General features: G+C 46.1%; 1 protein-coding gene across 3 annotated transcripts; it reads left to right on the top strand.

The window, feature by feature from the left end:
* The first annotated feature begins 467 nt into the window (after window positions 1-467).
* UBE2G2 (ubiquitin conjugating enzyme E2 G2) lies at window positions 468-20,541 on the top strand. 3 transcript variants are annotated; one of them, XM_077785590.1, is made up of 6 exons: window positions 468-530; window positions 6,245-6,280; window positions 6,367-6,412; window positions 11,618-11,736; window positions 15,184-15,324; window positions 17,176-20,541. In XM_077785590.1, exons 3-6 carry the CDS (start codon window positions 6,372-6,374, stop codon window positions 17,286-17,288), a joined length of 414 nt encoding a protein of 137 aa, XP_077641716.1. In that variant the 5' UTR covers window positions 468-530; window positions 6,245-6,280; window positions 6,367-6,371; the 3' UTR covers window positions 17,289-20,541. The 3 variants fall into 3 exon arrangements, with proteins under 3 accessions (XP_077641716.1, XP_021401109.1, XP_031361525.2); XM_021545434.3 differs by lacking the exon at window positions 468-530 and adding an exon at window positions 762-835; XM_031505665.2 differs by lacking the exon at window positions 468-530 and having other exon boundaries at window positions 6,169-6,280.
* The last annotated feature ends 1,739 nt before the right edge of the window (window positions 20,542-22,280 follow it).

The raw sequence follows: 22,280 nt of genomic DNA on the forward strand, positions 1-22,280 counted from the left end.
TGGGAATTTTTGTCTTGCACTATTGCAGAACTGAAGGTAGCAGGGCAGCTGGTCCAAAAACTTAATGCTTGTGATAGAGTAGCTGTGTGTTTTTGTTGTGAAAGCTTATAAAAATCCCATCACTGAAATTCCAGCTGTTTGCCAAGGGCTGGGCAGCATCTGTCCCTTTGCCCTGCTCCCTTTGACTCTTTCTCTGTGGGCATTGGAAGTTTGCAGCCTCAGGTTTCTTTTTAATACTTCTTTTTGATAGATAAACTTTGTAAATGAAGGAGAGAAATGCCTTTTAACGTCACCAAACTGTGCAGAAGAGCTAGTAAATGAGGAGAGACATTTAGGTGTCTTCAAAATAATAATATTAATAAACTGTTGCCCCTCCAACCTTGCTGAGGTTTAATTATTTGTGTGGTGGTTTGGGCTCCACGAAGCCTGCTCCAGGGGAATTTTAACTCAGGCTGTCCTGCTGCTCCATGGAATCGTACCCAGCCTTTTCTCTTTCCGTTTGTTCACGTTAGCTCTGCTCCTGCTTGCTGGTATCTCGCTGGGAAGGCCCCTATCCCCTTTCCGCCGTGGTGGTGAGCTGGGGTGGGATATCCGCGGATCCGCTGCGGGATGCCCTGCCCCGCGCTCTGCGGCCGTGCCGGCAGGCGGGGATCGATCCCAAGGGCGAGCCCGGCTACCGACACGGCGCGCGTTCTCCCGTGCCGGCCCGGCGCGTCCTTTCCCGGCGGGAGGACGGGCGGGCCGAGCGCCCCGCCCCGCCCGCGCACCCGGAAGCGGCGGCGGGGCCGCGCCATGGCGGGGACGGCGCTGAAGCGGCTCATGGCCGAGTACAAGCGTGAGTGCCGCTGCCCGCGGCCCGCCGGGCGGGATCGCTCCGGAGCCGGGGAGGGCGGCGGGCCGGGCGGGGCGGTGGCGGCCGCCGGCCAGGCCGGGCCGCGGGCCTCCCTCGGCGCCCCGGGAGCTGCCGGGCCCGCCGGCCGCAGCGTCCGCTCTGCGTCCGTGCAGCTCCCGGGGCGGGCTGGGGGTCACCGGGAGCGTGCCGGCCGTGAGCAGCTGTGGGGAGGGGACCCTGCCCCCTGTCCCGCCGGGACACCGAGGGGACAGCTCCGTGAGTCCAGGGCCTTAGTCAGGGGGAGGCTGGCAGCCCTGGGCTAGTGGCCAGTTACGTTGATGTTTTTCCCTGATAAATTTTCCAGCATGCAGGTATGGCAGTCTCTGTTGCAGAGCTCTGTTATTACGTCAAAGGTATTTAGAGGTGTTTGGCAGGGCAGATGCCTTCTGGTTGTGGCTGCCTCATCCTTGGAAGTGTCCAGGGCCAGGTGGGACAGGGCTTGGAGCCAGCTGGGCTAGTGGAAGGTGTCCCTGCCCATGGCAGGGGTGAAATGAGATGAACTTTAAGGTCCTTTCCAACTCGAACGATTCTGTAATTCTCTCAAGTCCTTAATGGAAGCAGAATGGCTAGTAAAAGGATTTAAACTCGAATTCAGTAATGAAAGACGTAGAGTTGTTTGTTTAAAAAGCACTGTGAGATGTGGCTGCAGAGGGTGGCAAGCAGTGATCCTCTGATCCTCACCACAGGGACCTGAGACCTGCTGCAGTGGGCTGGGGCCCTCTGGGAATCCCAGAGCTTCTGGGATGGCTCATCTGCTCCCTGATGGGTTTGAGATGTGTCCAGAGGTGCCTTTTGTTGGCAAGAAATACTTGGTTGTGTAGCTAGGTGCTTTCGGGCTTTGATGCTCTGGGGTTTGGAAGTAGAATAGAGAAAAGAGATGTTTGGTGGAGCTGGGCTGTAAGAACAGGGAAGGTCACGTATTGTGCTCCCCAGGCTGTCCAGGGGAGTTGTTTCTGTCATCATTCAGTGGGATCCTCCAGCCTGTGTGAAAGAGAGTATTTATAGCTACACGTTTCCTGCCAGCACCGTGCCTGTCCCCAGGCTGCTCTGCAGAGCACAGGTCTCTAAGCTGGAGTGTCACATAGGTGTTTGGGCAGCCAGGGATCCCCACCCAGCTCAGGCTGCTGCCACGGGCAGCTGCGGGTGGTGAGTGGATAAAGTTTGTGCTGACAGTGTGTGTCCTAGAAATCTGCATTTTCTCATTGTAATCCAGAGGCAGTGACCTGAAAAACAACCACAGAAAGTCTTGGCGCTGCTTCTGTCTGCTTGTATCAATCCCCTAAGTCTCAGAAAGGCATTTATGATCTTGTGTTGTTGAGGAGCACAGAGGTCTTATTGGAGTGTCTTGTATGAAGGAAATCTTTAGGAAAAATGATATTAAATGACCTCAGGAAGATTTTGACTTAATGCCACAGGCAGACATGAGGTGAATCTTCTCTGCCTAGCTTCCCAGGGTAACACTAGTCATGAACAGAGATAATGTTTTGTCTGTGATCTGCCTTTACAAGCACTTTCCCATGCCCAATAAAACACAGTGTTGTAAAAAACTAATGTAACTGGCAGTGTCTGAGTGCACAGTGCTTTCTGGAAACCTGAGCTGTGGCAGTGCAGTAAAACAGACATTTTGTTGTCTGTGGCTCCCCTCTGCTGCATGTTTGTTATTTTTCCTTCAGCAGAAACCCCAGAATCAAGCCTGACTTACAACCTTTCCCTAGTGTTTTTCTAAAGACTGGCAGTTAATTGTAGCTCTGCAGAATCTCTTAGCCATGTAGAGAACTTCAGCTAAAATTATTATGAAAAATAAAAATAGCTCCTGGTTGTGGGTAGTTCTGCTGCCTCTTTTTGCAGAGAAGGAGCACATCTTACCTTGGGACAGGGCTGGAGTCTGAGGTTCAGCTCAGGGTGAAGTTTCTCCCTCCTGATGATGTGTGTTGCTGGCATGGCTGTGGGTGCTGTGAGGCCCTGGGTGAATGTGGGCATGGGAATGGTTTTCAGTGACCCCCTCCTGGCTGCTCACCTTGAGAGAAATCTTGTATGTGTTACGTACAAAGTTGTGGGCACATCTTTTTTCTTTACTTTCCCTCTTCTCCTCTCCCTCTTTCCTTTGGTTACTTCTGGTAGTGACAGTGGTGTTGGCAGTCAGTGCCTTGCTGGTGGGTGTATTTTCCTTACCAGACTTAAAATTCTTTCCATTTTTTCCTTTTTCAATTCTTGTCTTTCATCTTCTTCTGTGCATGTGTGTGCACATGTTTAAGTCTTAATTTAAAGATTTATCATTTCCTTCTGTGAAAAATTCTTGACATGGTGGGGAGTTTCTACCTGTTGGAGCCCAGATATATTACTGCATTTTGGGAGAGGCTGTGAAATGGCACTGGTTTTCTTTCCTATTGAAGAAGGAAGGGAAGATGGCTGTGGACATCCAGATGATACAGATTGGGTTTCTTGTCCTCATTTGGATCTTTGCATGTTTGACTTTTTGCTTTCTCAGATTTACTAGTTACTCTGCCAGAACTACTTTGGCTAAAGCTTAAGAAAAAAAATAATCAGATATAAAAATCTGATTAAATAAAAATGTAATCATTTTTATTAATGCACGTGCCTGTTATTAATTCTAGATGCATAATAGTATTAAAGCCTGACCTAAGTCTCTCAGTATCCTATATTTGTGAGAGATAAGAGATGGAAACGTTATTTTTCTATGTTTAGTGTTTCTTGATGGCAGATCTTGAAGATATCTTATGCTGGCTGAAATTTCAAGTGTAAAATGGGTCACTCTGGAAAAATTAAATTTCTAGAGACCTGAGAACTGTAGTGTCTGATTATATGCACTGGATTTCCTTCCTGGAACAACAGGCAACAGGGCAGTGGATTATGCCAACAGGTTTCTTTGGAAGTGCTGTCAGGTTGAAAAAAAGAGATTTATGTTAATTGTGAGCTTTGGGAAGTCACAGCATTAATAATAAACCTTCTGAACCTGGCAGGGCTTCAGTGGGTGCCTCCCATCCTTAGTGCCTAGGGAGGGTTGTGTGGAGTCAAAAGAAAACTGGCTGTTTTCAAGCATCTCAGTCCAGGTGCTGTCAGATACTGCAGTGAGCATATTCCCATAATATCTCCTGAGTCCTGGACTTTTAATCCCCTTGCTGGCTTGCTGCAGTTTTTAGGAAACATACTGTTGAACTTCTCTTTTAAGGACAATCTTCAGTGCTTTAACAAGATGTGTTTTCAGTTCTCCCGAGAACCATCTCCAAGGTGTAATTGGCTGATAATGACTCCACAAAGAGCAGTGAAATGAAAAGGAAGGCACTGATTGTGCGTGCAGCAAATCTGCCCTGAATTCCTGATAGAAGCATCACACTTGTCTGGTGTCAGCTCTGTTTTAAGTTTACAAGCTCTGGCTCTGCTCCCAGGGAGCAAATAAAAAGTTGCACCTGGGGAGGTTTAGATTGACTATTAGGGAAAATTTCTCCACTGAGTGGGACTCTTTGGCCTAGCTGGTCTGTCAGAGTTGCTCTGCATGTGATCAGAGCTTGGTTTTAGCCTCTCACCGATTTCTGTTGCTCACTTAAAATAATTGGACGCCCCCCTGACATTCCGTTGAAGTGACCTGGTTTGGAGGCTCTGGTGAGCTGCAGCAGCTCCTGGGGTTCATGTTCAACTGGGCTCTCAGTTCCCTTTTGAACAACTCTGGAGAAGTCACAGGGTAGGATGTCACCATCCCCCTGGAGACCTTTCTCAATGTCCAGGTGCAGCTGCTCAAAATCAAAGCTCCTGTGCCCCTGAATGCCCAGTTTCTATTTTATCTGATCCTTAAGGATGGAAGCCTTTCTCTGAGGGGGGATCTGAGCAAGGAAGTGGAGAATTGAACCTGTGTCCTCATGAAGACCCTTTGCTCTGTGGGCTTTGGCTGTTTATTCCCATTGCCTCTGTTCTCCTTGGAGTGGAGTGCTGTATGACACAATTCCATGTGGCTGCCCACCACAGGGACTGCTGCCAGCTTTTCCAGGGAAGCATCAGAGGGATTTTCTTCTTAGAGAGAACCACAAGATGGAGCAAAATGATTCCAGGAGCTCCTGTGTTTGACATCTCCCTCTTTCTGTCTGAAAACATCAACAAGAAAAGCTATTGGAGACCCACTGTGAAGCTGGAAAAACCTGCCATGGAATGCCAGGACGTGTGGAAAACAGCAAAGCTGAGTTTCAATCTGCTGCTGGGCTTTGGAACTTCAGAGAGGGCTGTGCCAAAGTTAAGGGCACTCTGAGCAAACTAAAGATCTCTCCTGGCAGTGCATCTGAGCATCTTGTTCAAATTTTGCACTAAAGGAGCTGCTGTAAGACACAGATCTGTTCTGTGCAGCACTGCTCATACAGTTTTCACCTACAGCCTGAATAGAAATTAGGTCAAGTGTCTCTGGCTGTGTTCTGTGTGTTACTGGCCACTGGTGTTCCAGAGGCCATTGATTAGGGAACACAGTGCTGGATAAGCAGCTGGGAGTGTCACCTCCTGCCACCAGCTCCAGCAGCTGCCCCATGGCTCACTCAGAGCCTTGGGCTTGGTGTTGAGCCCCCGGGACTGCTGGCACATTGGTTTGCTGTTTGTGGCTGAACTGTGCCTCAGCTGCTGCTGCCTCCCTGCAGAGCATCAGAAACTAGAAACTGATGGTCAGTCCACTAGATAGGAGAAAATCTGGTTGTTATTTTATCAGCACGTGCTGTACTGGCCTTCACCAGCTTCAAGTAAGGGGCTGATGCTGCAGATTGTTTCATGAATTTGGAATTGTATCAGTTTCCTAGCAAAAGTGAGGATTGATGGATCCAAACTTGCCTGTGCAGCCATGGCTGTTTTATTGATGCTTCTTTTTTTTTTTTTTTAACTCATATTTTCCATGCCCTGCAGGAGGTTGGATTGAATTCTCATGTGTTTGCTTCTGTTTTTGTGTTGTTCTGGGTTTTGCACTGGGGTGTATCAAACCTGAATGGTGCAGAGAGGTTACAGGAGTACAAACTTCAGGCTCTTATGCTATGCAGCAGATACCATAGAGGTGCAAGAGAAGAGTGTTTCCCAGGCTTTGTGAAAAGCTTTTGTCTTCCTTCTCAAGTTTAAATTATCGCCTCTGTGAAAACAGTGGGCTCAATGATCCTAGAGGTCTTTTCCAACCTAAACCATTCTGTGATTCCAAGGCTAGTTCTATGAACCTGAAAAACTCCGAAGTGCTAAATAATTTTGTCTAGAACACTGTCCTGCATTAAGCAATGGTGGTGGGGCCCCTGTGCTAAGCCATGGTCACTCAAACACCCCCTGAAATGTTTGGGCTTACAAGTCACCTCAACCTTCCTTGTGTTTCTGTTTTTGCAGAGCTGACCCTGAACCCTCCAGAAGGGATTGTAGCAGGTGAGGAACCAAGCAGGGTTTGTGCACTCTGGAGCTGTGACCTTGGGTTCAGGTAGCACTGAGCATTGTTCTGTTCTGTTTCACAGGTCCCATGAATGAAGAGAACTTTTTTGAATGGGAAGCCCTGATCATGTGAGTTAATACTGTTTGGTGTCTGAAATCAGCAGTTGCTGTGATGAGCTTCTAGGAGAGCAAGAATGTAAAAAAGTACTGACAGTTCTGTGTGACATCAGCATTGGCCTGCCTTCAGTTGGAAACTCCTCTGATCCAAAGAGGGAGTTACATTGGAACTTTAAACAGAGTGACAGAGGCAGCACTGGTGATGTGTACAACTTGTTATGATAACTTCTTGTACAGGTGTCATAATAATAAAATGCTCACAAATTTGTCAGGAATCCTCATTTGGGCTCCCTTGGATATATGTTACATTTACAAACACTGTAGGAAACAAACAGGTGCTTGTAGATCACACATACCTTTTGGAACATTGCCTAACTACAAATGCAGGACAAGTTTTGAGTGGAGCAAAATACACAGGTTATAGGTGAGAGGAAAATGAATTCACTTACTATTCAGTTTTTTTCTTGAAATATTGAAAGGTTCTGATCAGAAGTCAAAATTCTTTTGAAGTTCTTTACACTTCGTTAATCTCATGGTGCTGTCAAGAGTTGTGCAGTGGTTTTATGTAGAAAGAGATTCACTCTTCTGTTGGTGAATAGCTCTGATCCTGACCTGCTGTGTTTTGGGGCTGATGCAAACTCCTTTACTGTGTTCTCTCTCTTCCACTCCCCAGCTGATGGGTGTAGTTGTTGGTAGCAAAATTTGCCATGAAAAGACAAAATCTTTTTGCCCAGCATCTTACAGGTTGTCTTCTCTATTTTGTACTCCTACTCATGCTGTATCTTTTTTGGGAACTTCGAGTACATGGAATAACTGGTGATTTTTACAAAATAAAGTTCTAAAATGTCAGAGGAGAGGGGAAAAGACGTTGATCAGTAGCATCTGACAATTTCTGCAAATACTGCACAATTAAAAGATGAAGCTCCAGACCACTGAGTCCATCTTGAAGCTGGTGGTCTGTTGTTAGGGTAGATCCTGGCTCTGTGTTTCAGGATTCCTTTGGTAAGAATGGGTGATTTCCTCCCCTTCAGCCAGGGCTGGCTTGTCCCAGAGGGCTCTGGGGGCAGCAGGCAGTGGCTGTGGCCCTGCCCTCTCCGTGCCCACTGTGATCAGGGCAGGTTTCCCTGCAACCACCAGTGCTGACTGGTGAGATTCTCAGCTGGCGTGGGTGGCAGAGTTTTCCTAGCTGGGTTTGCTTGGAATGTGTTGTCTAGGGATGAAAAACAAGATTTCTGTCTCTTGGGCTCAGGCATGCAACCAATACAAAAGCTGTAGGGAATTCCCTATTCCACACAAAGTGCTTGTGTGGGTGATCCTGCTGCATGGCAAGTCAGAGCCTCTGAGTTATTTTAGACCTTGGTTAGTGGAGGTTTGGATTAGCACTGTTTGTTTGCTCATTGATGGCAAGAGTTGGCAAATGCCTCTGCTTATGTGCAGTGATTACTCCTGGGATAGCAGGTTGTGCTTCCTGGTAGCTCAGTGCCCTGAAAATAAACACTTAGCATGGAAATGGGTTGTTCTGTTGCCTGACAGCAGAGATTTTGGCTGCAGGGTCTTAGGCTTTCTGTGAGAGGCATAGTCAGCACATCTGCTTCGGAATGGGCCAGATTTCAGGTCAGACAGCTGGGAGTGTGGAAATCCCAGAGGGTTTTATGCACTTCTTGGAGCATGGAAGGAAATTCCTGCTTTTTGGTACTTCTTCCTAGCAGAGGCTGAGTACAGGTTTCCTGAGGGACACTCAGAAGTACTTCTGAATTGCTTAGAAAATACCTTTACTGATGTTTCCTGTCACATCCTTAAAGAGCAGAGGAGCTGCTTTGCAGACTTGAAAGCCCTTTAAAGTGCTGAGTGTTGAGCTTCAGGTCTTTGTCAGCGTAAAATGAGAGGCGGAGGTGCTTTAATTTTGGTTTCTGTATTGTGTGTGTGTCATAATAAAGTTATATTTTAAGATCTGCTCAATTTTGAAGGTGTGATACAATAGAAACATGTTTACCCTAAACACATTGGGTTACTTTCATCTCTTTACAAACCTTGTTAGTAGCAGTGTTTGCAATGCTTTTGGAAAGTAAGTTACATGACTTGTTTGTATTTGTCTGTGGTGGTCTCCTCCAGTGTTTTGTACTCTCAACTGTGCTGTGTGAGATTCAGGGAATGAGGTGTGCAGATGAGAAAATTGGAGTAAAGCTGCCTGCAAATTTTTAGACAGATGAAGTGCAAATGGTAAGAAACATAATTGTGAAAAGAACAGAATACTTTCTTTCCTTCACCCAATTTATATAAAGCTAGAGCACATAGAATGGCACATAACTTTTAAAAAAGAGACCTAAAAGAGAAAAGACATCTCTCATTTATCAATTCAAAGGTAGGCTGGGTAATGTTACATAGGTTGATGTAAGAGCTTGACTTGGAGATAAAATAATGCATTTTTAAATAATGGAAATAATAATTATTTGTATCTCCAGTGTTCTTGTCTGCAGCAGCAATGCTGGAGGAATGCGAAACACATAAATGTTAAGACCGTAATAAAATAAAGGAGAGAAAAAATCTTACACTTCTAAAATGAGTGTGATGGGCACAGAACTGAAAATACCCATGTGAAAACCTTTCTGAAGACCAGAGGTGGGGAGCACTGTTGAAAGCCAGATCTTTGCACATCATTTCAGGAGAGTTTGCCTTATGTTGCTCAATTCCCTAACACTACGTGAGGTCCTTCAGGCTGTGTTGTGTTCAAGGATTTAACATTTCAAGGCCAAGTTTTGCCCTCTTTGGTTGGCCTGTAAAAGTGTGTATTGCTATTAAAGTTTATCCCCAAAAGACACAAAAGCACGCAATGGTTCAGAACTTTATTACCCTAAAGTTTGCTTGAAAACTAAACAGTCTAAATTGAAGTCAACTTATCATAAAGCTGTTTAGAAAGGTAATTAGATCTATAATTAGGCTTATGACTTTTGTTTCCATTCCCCTTTTGGGCATCTGATGATTGTGGGGTTTGGTCTTTTTCCAGCATCTTCTTACAAAGAAGCCATTTGCAAATGTTTGTGAAGCTGTGATTATAGAATTAGAATCACAGAATCGTTAAGACCATCGAATCCAACCATTCCCCAAGCACTGACAAATCCACCACTCAACCATGTCCCCAGGTGCCACATTCACGTGTTTTTTGAATGCTTTCGGGGATGGTGACTCCACCACTGCCCTGGGCAGCCCGTGCCAAGGCTGAACAACACTTTCAGAGAAGAAATTTTTCCTAATATCCCTGGTTGCAACTTGAGGCTGTTTCCTCTTGTCCTGTCTCTTGTTCTGTGGGAGCAGAGCCCGACCCCCACCTGGCTGCAGCTTCCTGTCAGGGAGTTGTAGGAGAAGGTGAGGAGCATTTTCTCCAAACCAAACAACTCTCATTAGCTGTCCTCCTCAAGGTACTTCTATCTCCTATTTGGAAGATACCCACCACTCTTCTCTCTTTGCATGAGTAACAGCCAGCTCCTGGAGGTCAGAGCTTCTCATTTTCATGCTTTGTCTTCTTGTCAGCTCTGGAATCACTGCAGAGCAGGAGGTGATTGCAGCAGCTGCCGTGCTCTTACCTCTCTGGCCCTGAAGTGTCCTTTGTGAGCTAAAAGTGATGCTGTCAAGTTCAAATGCTGCGTGTTTTGTAGTTGCAAATGCTGTCTTGGATTAACTTTAATAATTTCTTTGAAGTTGATCCTGGCAGCGATGAGTGGCTAAAACAAAAGCATTTTGCTCACATAATACAGGGCCTAAAATGGAGTACGTTGGGTTGAGTGTATTTGACAGAAGAGCCCTTAAGGCTGTGGGTTTGCTCTCAAAACAGAACATAGACACCCACCAACTTTTCAATGCCTGTATGTACATACTCTCAGAAGTTCAACAATAAGCCTTTAAAATGCAGCTGGAATTAAAATGGTCAGGAAAAAAATGCATTCCGTTTACTCTCAGATGTGAATTGAATCCTGACTAAGTTTAGGGAAAAGGCCAGAAACAGAACAAAGTGGTTTAGACAATTTAGCTTTCATTCCTGCAAAATGTTGGTGCATTTCTCTTAGCTTACCTGCCAGTGTCAATATTCATGTTTAAATCACATGGTTCTTGTGTTTATCTACCAGCCAAGTATTTGAATCCCAAAGTTTGAGACAGTAAGTCTTCTAGTGCTTTAGGATTTTCTGCTCTCAAACTTTAATGTTCTTTCTGGCATGGAGAATGTGGATTGGGAGGAGGAAGCATGAATATATTCCTAACCCTTATTTCCCGGACAGTGGAACCTTTGTTTGAATGGCCTTCGACTAAATACATGAGGTTTCCTTGGCAACAATTTTTGGTGCTGAAGCTTTTTTCGTCATCTTTCCAATCAAGGGAAATCATGTTTGTGTTACAACTTCCAGATGGTTCATCAAGTTTGAATAAATCATGGCTAATGATTTATTACTTGTTTTTTTGCTCACAAATAACTTGGTTTTTACTCACTTTCCACAAGTGTTTTATGTAGGCAGGGTAAAATAGTTGTCTTTATGCTCTCAACTCGATTGCACTTTGAACTAGATTCTGAACACAATAAGGAAATGTTACTACAAGAACCCTGATGAAGCCATTTGTTCTCCACCTGCACTTGAGGGAGGGCAAACTCAATAGCTGAAGTCTGCAAAGACACATTGTTGTCCTGCATCTCTTCTGACAATTATGGTCTCTGAGCTGTGTTTTTATTTTTACAAACCTTTGCTGTGCTTTCTGCATCAGACAGTGGTAAGTGTTTGTGTGATTGTGCTAGATACTGGCGGTTGGTATCTCTGTGGCATTTATAAATTAATATTGAGCTCCAGCATTTGACATCTCTCTCTTGCAGAGCATAACAGTATCTTCAAAGGCACAGGAGTCCCACACCTGCCTCTGCTTTTGCTTGACGTGCAGACACTCAAATCCTGCAACATGCCTTGGAGCCAGATACTCTAATTATATCCAGACACACCCTGCTAATTAAACAGTGTTGTGACCTTCCTAGTAATTTAGTGTGCAAGCTTTGATTTCCCCCTTGCCTCCCAACCCTCATATTTGGATTTAAGTTTATGAGGTGTGGGGTAAGAGCACCTTAACTCTTTGTTTCCTGGAGAAAATGATGTAACCCATGCCTCAAATGTCTCATTAGACAAGAATTTGGGTGAAAGAGCTGTTTAAAACATTGGTGAATAACATTTTATCTCTTTCCAGGGGTCCTGAAGACACCTGTTTTGAGTATGGGGTTTTCCCTGCCATCCTGAGTTTCCCGCTGGATTACCCGCTGAGTCCTCCGAAGATGAGGTTCACGTGTGAGATGTTCCATCCCAACAGTGAGTCTGCTGCAGCAGGATGCACAGGGGGGTGGGGTGCTTGTGCAACTTAAAAAGAAACTTTTGCAGCAGGAGATCTGGCATCCTTCCCAAGGGTGGTTCTCTCCCTTTCCAACCTTGAGCAGGCAGCACGAGCATTCAGCTGCCCAGCAGTTTTGCTCTGACTTAGGGTCTTTTTATCTTTATCCCATTAATCCTCATCAAACTTTTGCTCATCCAACAAGGATTCCAGCAAATTCCATGCCTTTAAGTCTTCTGTACAGGATGTGAGACTTAGGGAATTAATGCAGGCTCTTTCCAGACATAGAAACATAGAATATGCTGAGTTTCGAGGGACCCATCTGTATCATGGTGTTCAACCCCTGGCCCTATGCAGGACACACCATGAATTCAGTCTTGCTCTATGGGTCGTATTTAGGTATTTTGGTGTTGTTTTAATGACCTGAAAAGGGTGCAGCTTTATTAGTCAGCATGGCTTTTACCCCATAAATCACAGGTTTAACATTTCTGAGGGGATCTCTCTGAAATACAGAGTGCTCTGTCCAAGCAGACAACACATTTACAGGTATTTAATATTAAGACTTTGCTGGTCTTTGCTCTTTGATATTGATTGAGTTAGAGATCTTTTCTAGCTTAGTGAATCTGTGATAGTGACAGTATTATCTGAAGACTCTTCAGTGGGAGTTATTGCAGTGACAAGAAGTACAGCTAACAAGTTTGAGCCCTGGACATGAAAAAAACCTCAAGGGTTTTTTAAAAAAAAACCTTAAAATTCCTTAAGAAAAAGGCAAACACTGTGCTCCTGCCTAGTGCTTCCTCTTCAGCTGGCATTCTTGCACTTGGAAAACACAGGTCATAATCTCAGCTGGGAATCAGTTTATTTCACCCTATATACAAGGAATTTTGCAATTTCTTGAAGTTTCTCTGTTATTCTCTTCTGGAAGCACCACCTGTGCAGGTTCTTGCCCATTTAATCCACATCTTTGTTCTCCTGTGGAGGCCACACCTGCATGTCACAGCATAGAACTGTGTGGACATGCCCAAGGCAGTGTGGTGTTACCTCTGGAGCTCTGATGTCCACAGCAGACCACTTTGGCACTTGGAAGCAGTGTAGCCATGTCAGCACCTTACTCCAGCTGGGAGTTTGGGTAAATTACCCAAAACTTTTGCCAGGACTGGTCTCCCTGAGCAAATCCTTGTCCCTGCAGCTCCAGCTGTGGCCTTGGCTTGAGGTTCACTGATCACAGCTGTGTTGTGTGCAGCACTGCCAGGAGGAGTGGGGTGTGGAGAAGCACAAATTGCCTGACTCCTGTGTTAAAGAGTGGCTTTACACATGGGGGTTTCTTCCATGGCATAATTGGAACAGGTCAGCTCAGCTCTTTAAAGCCCTGTGTCTTGGAGTCTTAATCTGAAGCTGAGATCAGCTGAAGTAGACACTTGAATCTTTCTTCTCAGCTGGGGTTGTGGTGGGCTGCTTCTACCCAGATAGGCTGCAGAAAGGGGTGGCTGGGCTGTGCTTTTTCTGTTTATTTCCCCCCCCTCGTGAGAAATTGCAAGGAAAATGTTTAGAAAGTCTGGTGTGTCCCCTCATCTTTGCAGTTTATCTTATGTGAAGGGGGAATTGAGATACCACAGAACTGTCTTCTCTTACATTACAATGACCTTGGATACTCTGGCAAAAGTAACTAAGAAGTGATTAATGGCACTGAGCATCAGTGTGGGGAGATCACAGGATCATAGGTGATTGTTGGAAGGGACATTAAAACCCATTTTGTTCTACCCCCTGCCATGGGCAGGGACACCTTCCACTATTCCCAGGTTGCTCCAAGCCCTGTCCAACCTGGCCTTGGACACTTCCAGGGATGGGGCAGCCACAGCTTCTCTGGGCACCCTGTGCCAGTCTCCCACCACCCTCTCAGGGAACAATTCTTTCCCAATATCCCATCTAACCCTGCCCTCTGGCAGTGTGCAGACACTGCTCCTTGTCCCAAGTCCCTCTCCAGCTCTCTTGGAGCCCCTTTGGGCACTGGAAGGGGCTCTGAAGTCTCCCTGGAGCTTTCTCTTTTTTGGGCTGAGCGCTCCCAGCCTGTTTCCAGAGCATCTCCCTGTGGCCTCCTTTGGACTAATTCCAACAGCTCCACATCCTTAGATTGGGGGCCTCACAGCTGGACAGGGGTTGGTCTCACCTGAACAGAGGGAGAGAAGATCCATACATCTTCCTGCAATCAGCCTTTGATGTCTTGACTGTGCTGCTGTGTTCCAGCTGTTTTAGATGAGGCACTGCAGAGGAACAGGAGACATCCTCAGCACTGAAATCCCTTCTGCCAGTGGGTTCCTGACTTGTGAGAAGTGCTGATTCAGCACCTGCTGTTCTCACCTCTTCCAGCTAGGGTTAGACCAGCTCCAGTCCTGAGCCTGGGGCTGAAGGAAGGACTGTAAATAAAAGTCCTCCACAGTGCTTATGTGCTTGGGCAGACATAGCTGGGGGAATGGAAGGAGCTGGAAATGAGCACAGCTGCTTCCAGCAGTCATTCCTGCTTTGTTTTGTCTTGCTTTCCTGGCAATGGCACCAGCTTGGTCACCTGAGGAACGGAAGCCCTGAAATTATTGTGCTAAAGTTGTCATTCCTCAGGAGCCTGCCATGCAGGAGAATTAGGCCATGTTGGAAGAGCAGTGTCTTCTTTTGAGGTGCCTCTTCAACCTTTGTTTGGTTTCATTACCAAGTCAGTAGAGTCCATTCTCTGTGAAGACAACTTGTACTGTTGCAGACACATTGCTTATGCTAAAGGTGGGAGGGGAAACACCTGGATCCTTAATTCATAGGTTTCCTTGTTTCCAGGTGTTCTAATGCAGCTGAGTTTTAAGGAAAAAAAAAAAAAAGTAGTCTGAATTTTTCTGATTGCACCTCAGTAATATTAAAAAAAGATCAGTTCTACTGTTCATAATATATTTAACATAACACTTTATTTTTTTTCTCATGTTCATAGTATATATAACATAACGCTTTTCCCTCCTTTGTGTAATCCTTTTCATGGTCATAGTCCAGTGGAGGATTCCAATGTGCATTCAGTGCATTCATTTCCATTTAAGTGGGACTGGTTACCTGCTTGGAGCTGTGTCTGTGCATAAATTCTTGCCTTTTTCCACCAGGCTGCATCATTCATTTTTTCCATGGAGCCCATCACTGATTATTGAATGACACAAGTACTCCCAGCAGGTTCCTGTGGAGGAAGGAGTTTGTTAGATTTGCTTAAAGAAGATTTGTCCTAGTTTTTTGTCTTTGATATTTTGTATCCTCTTGCCTAAAGAGGAAATTTAAACCTGGATTTAGTTTTAATCATAGCTAAGTCTCAAGGCTGATCTATGCTCGAGAGATAGAGAGCATCTCAGTGGAGATGCTGAACATTTCCACGAAGTAACAACAACTCCTGTGTGCTTTTTGTGCAGTTTACCCAGATGGGAGAGTCTGCATCTCTATCCTTCATGCTCCTGGGGATGATCCCATGGGCTACGAGAGCAGCGCGGAGCGGTGGAGCCCCGTGCAGAGCGTGGAGAAGATCCTCTTGTCAGTCGTCAGCATGCTGGCAGGTGAGCTCTGCTGTCCTGTCTGCCCTTCCTGAGGCAGCTGGAGCTGCCTTGCTTTTTGCTTTATTCACTGGGAAAAGCGCGTGGAAAGCTGCTCAGCAGCAACCACAGGTCTTAAAGCCCTGATATTTATTTACTTATTAGTGAACCAGTGCTCTGAGAAGGGTTGGAAAAAATGAATTAGTAGCAGGTGTCCCTGTATGGGGTTTACTGCAAGGCTTTCCTTCCTGGTTGGTAGCACCTGAGACAGTAGTGATGGGTCAGGTGGTCCCAGAGGCTCAGCTGAATGAAACCATCTGTATATTTGCTATGCTGTTCTTTATATCTTAAAGCTGTAGATTACAGGCTGTGTTTGTTTTGGCTTTGGCAGCTGAAGGGTTATCAGACCAAACCAGTACAGTAAAGTGGAGTCCATGGCCTCTGGTGCAGAAGCCAGCACACTCTGTTTCTCTTTGTTATTCCTAGCCTGGGAATGTGCTCCACGCTGCCATCTCTGTTCAGATTAAGGCTTCTTGAGAAGAGACCTGGGGTGAAAAACTCTTTGTGGAGCCTTTCAAATGGTTTTTCTTAAATATAACAAAGGCTGTGGATCAGCTCTGTCCTGTACAGCTCTCTGAAAGATGGATCATTTTCCACATGGTGGACAGAGCCACTGAACTGCCTGAAGAGGGCAGAGCCATGTCCTTTAGAACTGGTTTTGAAAGATAAATGTTTAAAAGTTTTTTTGTTTGTTTGTTTTTTTTTTAAGAATAAGTGTTTAGAAGCTGCAAAGTTGACCAAAGAGCAAGCAACAGATTCCTGCATGGGACTGTTTTAGCTTTAGAATAGTGGCCTGCAGTTGGGAAGCTGTGTAGACAAATAGTACCTGTGGGATTCCCATGGCTTCCAAGAGCTTGGCTTGTGGTGCAGCCTCACCTGGACTGGGAAGTGTGGGAGTCACCTGGTCTCCTTTTCTGCCTGTGCATCCTGTTTTCCCATGGCTTTTGGAGAAATTAGACTAAAACACCAGTGGTCAGCTTCTTTCAGGGTACTGGAAAACTCTCAGCCCTGGCTCTGCAGGTAGTGTAAGCCCAAGTTTAGCAGACTGGGTGACCTACACACCTGCTGGTGTTTAAGGTGGACCAGGATCACGTGGAGAAGGATGGGAGCCTGAGCTACTGCCATGAAGTTGTCTGGGGTGGGTGTGGACTGGTGTGTCAAGGAGGTGAGCAGAGTATGTTAGTGCCTTCTGGAACCCCAGAACAGTATCCTGCTGTATGCTGCCCACAGACCTTGTAAATGCTGGGTTTCAGTCTACCTCCATAAAAAACAGGAGTCCTTGGGACTTCAGCACTCCATGTGCTTCGTAAAGCATTCTGAAATCAACTGATGAAAGATGTTACAGAAGTGAAAGCATATTCCATGGATTTCCTTGGATTGTTTTGTTAAACCATCTGAACAAGTGACAGCCTGTTTGGGTGGCCTGCTTGGAGGGGCTTTGTGTCTGGAAAGCTGGAGAGCAAGGAAAAAAATGTTCTGCAGGGAGAAACACATGGTTTTAAAAGCTCTTGACAGTACAGGGGGTGTCACATTGTACTGGCCATGTGTATGGTGGGGCTCCACTGCTGAAAGCACAAACAACAGAAAGTCCTGTGCCACTTGTTTCTTGCCTAAACTTGAATTTGTTGTGCTATCCTTTCTCTAGTGGTCAGTTAAATCAGAGCCTTTTGGGAATCCAGGAGCTGTCATTGGATTTGCTGTAGTGGTGTTTCTGCAGTGTAAAGGAGGAGAAGTGTTTCAAAGCCCTGGGGAAGTGGCATTCCTGAAGAAGCAAGAAGCTCCATTGCCCACCTACCTTTGTCTTTCTTGTTTCAGAGCCAAATGATGAAAGTGGAGCCAATGTAGATGCCTCCAAGATGTGGCGGGAAGACAGAGAACAATTTAACAAAATTGCCAAGCAGATTGTGCAGAAGTCACTCGGACTTTAAGCTCACAGAGAGACTGAAGTGTTTTGTATTTCTCTCCACCTGGAAACGAGCAGTGCTCAGTGCTGGTACCAAAAAGGAAAACTTTGTAAAACTATCGGCCTAGTTCTTATAATTCGTTATTTATTTATCATCCCTTTTCTTCCACTGCTCCAGAGAAGCCTCTAGTTCATTCACTAAATTGTGTGGAAAAGGGATTTAATGGTAGAGAAAAATACAGAGACAATGTTGTTTCAAAGGCTGCTTGTTGCTACCTTACTTTGTAGTGTGGAAAGCCTGGAGACTTGGCAATCTGCAGCCCTCCCTCACCCATCTGCTGTCGGAGAGCAGTGCTGGTTTGGATTGTCTGCTGGCAGAATTAGTTGTGTTTCTATAGGTAGCATTGCATCTGGAGCAGCAGTAGACAGGAATTACTCTTATCAATTTTGTACTTTTAGGTTAAGGGCAGCAGTTGCAGTCAGGTCTGATTTGAAGGGTATAGTTAGCAGGAGAGGCTGTAAAGCAGGGCTATAGTCAAGGTGTGTTAGCAAAGAAGGGAACTTCAGGGAGTGAGCTGTGAGGACTGGCTTGGGATCTGGAAAAGCCTGGTGTTCCCATGTACCACTGTGAGTTTACACTGAGCCTTTCAGTCAGTGTTGGCTTGGCAGAAATTCCAAGAGCTGATTTATTAGTCCTTGAAGACACTCAGTTGTAAACTTCACACTCAGAGGCACAAGGTGTAAAGGCTGGATTGTGCAAGTTCACCTGGGCAAGGTAGGTCATTGGCAGCTGGAAAATCCAGTGAGGATGTGTTTGCTCTGCTGGGCATCTTCATGGCTCTGCAAGAATATCAGCTTGCTCTGGTGGCACGTGAGTGTTGAGAGGATTTGGCACTGCTTTGCCATTACAGCCCCATCACCCATTTTCAGGTGAACAAGCCAAGGTGAGCATGATGGACTTACAAAAATAACCTGTGACACTCTACACTGAGTGCTCTTGTGTAGGAAATAGGAGCCAGAGAAGATGGGCTGTTTGCTTGAGGATGGTACAACCTGTGCTTTGGACATTGCAGTGCTGTAGCCAGTTTTGAAGGGTGCAGGAGATACCAGCTGGTCAGTTCCTAAAACTGCTGAGGGGCCTCTGCTAACCTTTCTGCTTTGCAAGCCAGTCTCATGTGTAGGTCTGAATTTCTCCAATTTACTACAAGCAATAACATGCCCATTGAGAGCACATGGAATCCAATTTTGTTGGCAGCTTTAAATGGGCTAAATTTGACAAGGGCTGTTTTGGTTTGTTTTTTTTTTTTAATGTGAATAAGTGTGATGTGGAAGGAGTCACACCATGAAGAAAGCTTTACAGAGGTGATCATGTGCATGTGTGTGGTACAACTGTTCAGCATTTCTGTCTTGCTGTCTGTGCTGCAGATCACACTTTGCCATCGTTGTGCACTTCTGAAGAGTTGTATTGCTACAACCTGCTGATTTTACCTCCTTGTAGAAGTAATTGTGGCTTTGATGTCAGGGTAGAAGTGGGACTGGACATAATTTGGGAGCAAAGATGATGAAATAGTGTTGTACCTAACTAGTATTTCAAGGCATACAGGAAAATGTAGCACTTTATGCAAACTGGGAGTGTTTTTTGGAGTAGAGGGAGGATTTCTCCTGGGAGTACTGCAGCCACCTTCGGGAGCAATGCTGGAGAGCTGCAGGAGCCACTGCAGAAACATGGACGTGGCAAAAGTGGGGTTTGCTTAAGTGCTGAGTGTTTTATTCATGTGTGCTTGCTCATTATCTTGATTTTATGGTGGGATTTAGTCTGTATACTGAAAATAAAGTGCTTATATTTTCTCATTTTATAGTTGTACACAAATGTATTGCAGTGGGTGTTGTATATGAGTAACCACACAGCCAAGAGACTTGCTCCAAAGGAGTGGAAGGGTTCATTCTAACCCAGTGAAAACATTGCATACTTCAGGAGTGAAAGAGCTGACATAATTGCATGGACTTTTCAAGCAAATACCTTGTTTCTAATGCTGGCAGTGGCTGGGCAATTCAAAGAAAACTAAAAATCTGATGGTGGGCAGATGTGGTGTAGTTTGCTCATTATGAATGTCATTATATTCATGTGTCTGGCCTAGGGAGTTCTTATGAACATGCAACAGGTGAATTCATTCAGAATGTGCTAGTATCAGCACTTAGATTTGAGGAGGACACATAGATCATAGAATCACTGAATGGTTTGGATGGGAACAGACCTTAAAGTCCATCTAGTTCCAACCCCTTGCCATGGACAGGGACAAATTCCACTCAAGCAGATTTCTCAGATACCCAGTTCCTACTCAGAGTTCCCATAGTCCTCAAATCTCTCTTCAAAAGTAAAAAACCTTTCTTTTTAAGTGACTGACATGCAGCGGTCTTGCTGATGGGCATTTAAAGCCACCCAGTGACCATATCTACTTCTCAGTCTTAAAGGTGACAAAATGTAGGCAGAAATTCACCTCAGAGGACTGAAACTTGGTGTTGAGGTGAGAAGTGTCCTAGCTGGTGGCTGTTTACTGAGCTGAAGACAGTGGGTGAGCATTTGTGTTTGTCAAAAGAAATTCATTGTTCATTGTGTTGATTTAGTAAGGAATTGTTCCCTGTGAGGGTGCTTAGGTCTGGCACAGGCTGCCCACAGGAGCTGTGGCTGCCCCATCCCTGGAAATGTCCAAGGCCAGGGCTCAGAGCAACCTGGGCTAGTGGAAAGTGTCCCTGCCCGTCATGGCAGGGGATGGAATGGGATGAGCTTAAAGTCCCTTCCAACCCACACCATTCTGGGATTCTGTGGAAGGTTTAAAGGTGGCAGTGTGGTTGGCATGTTAGATTCCCTGTTTCTCGTTGCCAAAAAGAACTAAAACTTCATTATTCTGCAACAAACTGCACCATTGCATAAAGCAGGAGGGTTCAGCTCACACAGTGGAGGTGTGTGGGGTCCTGCTGTGACCAGCTGAGAGGGTCTCATGGCATAGACACCTTACTGCAGGTGGGGACCACCTGGAGGTTAAAGCTTGTAAAGCTGGTGTGTAGCTCCTGGGATAGGCTTCCCTGAAAGACTTTAATTGTGTCCCTGAATGAACACTCATGTTGGCAGGATGTGCACTACTGGCCAGTAGCAATGTTTTTCTGAGCAGTTGTCTTTTTTCAGCCTGAAACACTATAAACCATGTTCCTTGGGCAGTGTCAGAGCGCTACAGGTGTTATGCATGTAGGTAAAGTATTAAAGATTTTTTTTAAAAACCCTTTTCTCTGGATTGTATTTGCTTTAGGCTTTTATATTAAAAAAAGAACCCCAACCAAACCCTTCAACAAAGCTGTAAAAATGCAAGCAACATCCTCTGTAAAGCCTTTGTATATACACACATCCATACACGCTCACTGTTGTTTTTCCTTGGCAGAGGGGCTGTGTCAGAACACACACAGTGGGCTGTGAGACATCCATTAACTGAGCTGGTGTGCCTTTGAAAGTGTGAGAGGCGTTGGAGCCACATGAAACAGCTGCAGCTCGGGGGCAGAGCCAGCCCTGGGCTCCCTGCCAGCTTTTTTTTTTTGTTTTGCCTTTCTGGGGTGATACCTCGAATGGAAGGTGGTGTTCTGCATTGGGATGGATGCAACAGGGAAGCTCTGTGCCTTGGTGTCTTCCTGAAGTTGTGACTTGGTGAGGATGCTCGGTGTGTCTACCCCTGTGAGAATGGAAAGGAGAAGCAGCACAGATCTGAAAAGTCCCTTCCCAGTGCCAGCCGTGCTGCTGATACTGGGATTGTCTTGGATGTGGGATTGCAAGGGCTCCTGGTGTCCTTTCTCCTGCTGCCAGGTGCCACCTGATGTCTTTGGCCCCAAAAGTGCTGTGCCAGGCTCCCTGGTGCTGCAGGGGTGAGACCCATCGCTGAGGAGGGAATTGTTCAATCCATGTGACATTGGGTGGTCCTGCTTGGTGCTCTCATGGATCTTCTCCCTGGGCAGGGGGTTAAGAGCCCTGGCAGAGCTGGGTAGGTGGTTCTGAAGGTGGCTCACAGCCCCTGAGAGGGGCCTGGGCAGCAGGAAAGATGATGGGGTATGTTAATAGATAATGAATGGCAGTACCACGGCCTGTGGGGTATTACAGGTGTGAGCAGTGTGTGTGTGAGCTCTCAGAGGGATTTGGGAGCAGGTCTGTCTGCTCATGTCCTTAAAGGGTGTGGGGGAGACGAGCCAGGTCCTGGCCCGAGTCCCTCCCTCCGTGCATGGGGCGTCCTGAGTGGGGGATGAGGCTGTGGCTCTGTCACAGCTCTGACCAGAGCTGGCTGTCCCTGGCTGCAGGGGTGGCCAGGAAGGGCTGTCCTGGGCCAGAGCTCACTGAGGAGTGGAGGCCAATGCCCCTGCTGCAGCCAGGGGTGTGGGGTGACACGGGAGGTGGGTTCAAAGCAGCAGAAATGCAGGATGCAACACGCAGGGGGCGGGGGGCACCCACGCGCCTGCATGCAGGGCCCAGCATTGGGAGGCTCTCCACCTACAGCTGGGATGGAAGTTTGGGCCCAAAACAGTTTTCCAAATGCCAAAATAATTTGGCAGATTGAACCCAATTGGGCTGGCGTGGTTGAATGAATTAGGATTCTTTGCTGAGTCTGCCTGGGATGGGCTCACATAGATTCCTCTCCTGGTGTGGTGTTTCAGCAGGATCCCTGTCTTCTTCTGCCAGTCAGAGGAAGACTCCTGAGACATCTGATCAGATCTAATCCCAGTCAGATCCCTCCAAGCTTGGTCAGCAGGTCAGGTGCTGGGGGATCTCCCTCTGTGAGACAGGTGTGTTAGAGACATGCCCAGGTCTCCAAGCTGGAAATGAACAGCAGAGCTCATTCCCAGGGATGCCTTACTTCCCCTTGCCATTCATCCTTCTGGAAGCTAGGAAGTGGTGAAATATGGAATAGATTGTATCAGGTGAACGTGTTCTGAAGCAAAAACCTCTGGGGCTGGAGATCCTTCCTTGGTATCTAATAGGCTT

The sequence above is a fragment of the Lonchura striata genome, chromosome 10, assembly GCF_046129695.1.
Source record: "Lonchura striata isolate bLonStr1 chromosome 10, bLonStr1.mat, whole genome shotgun sequence".
Lineage (NCBI taxonomy): Eukaryota > Metazoa > Chordata > Aves > Passeriformes > Estrildidae > Lonchura > Lonchura striata.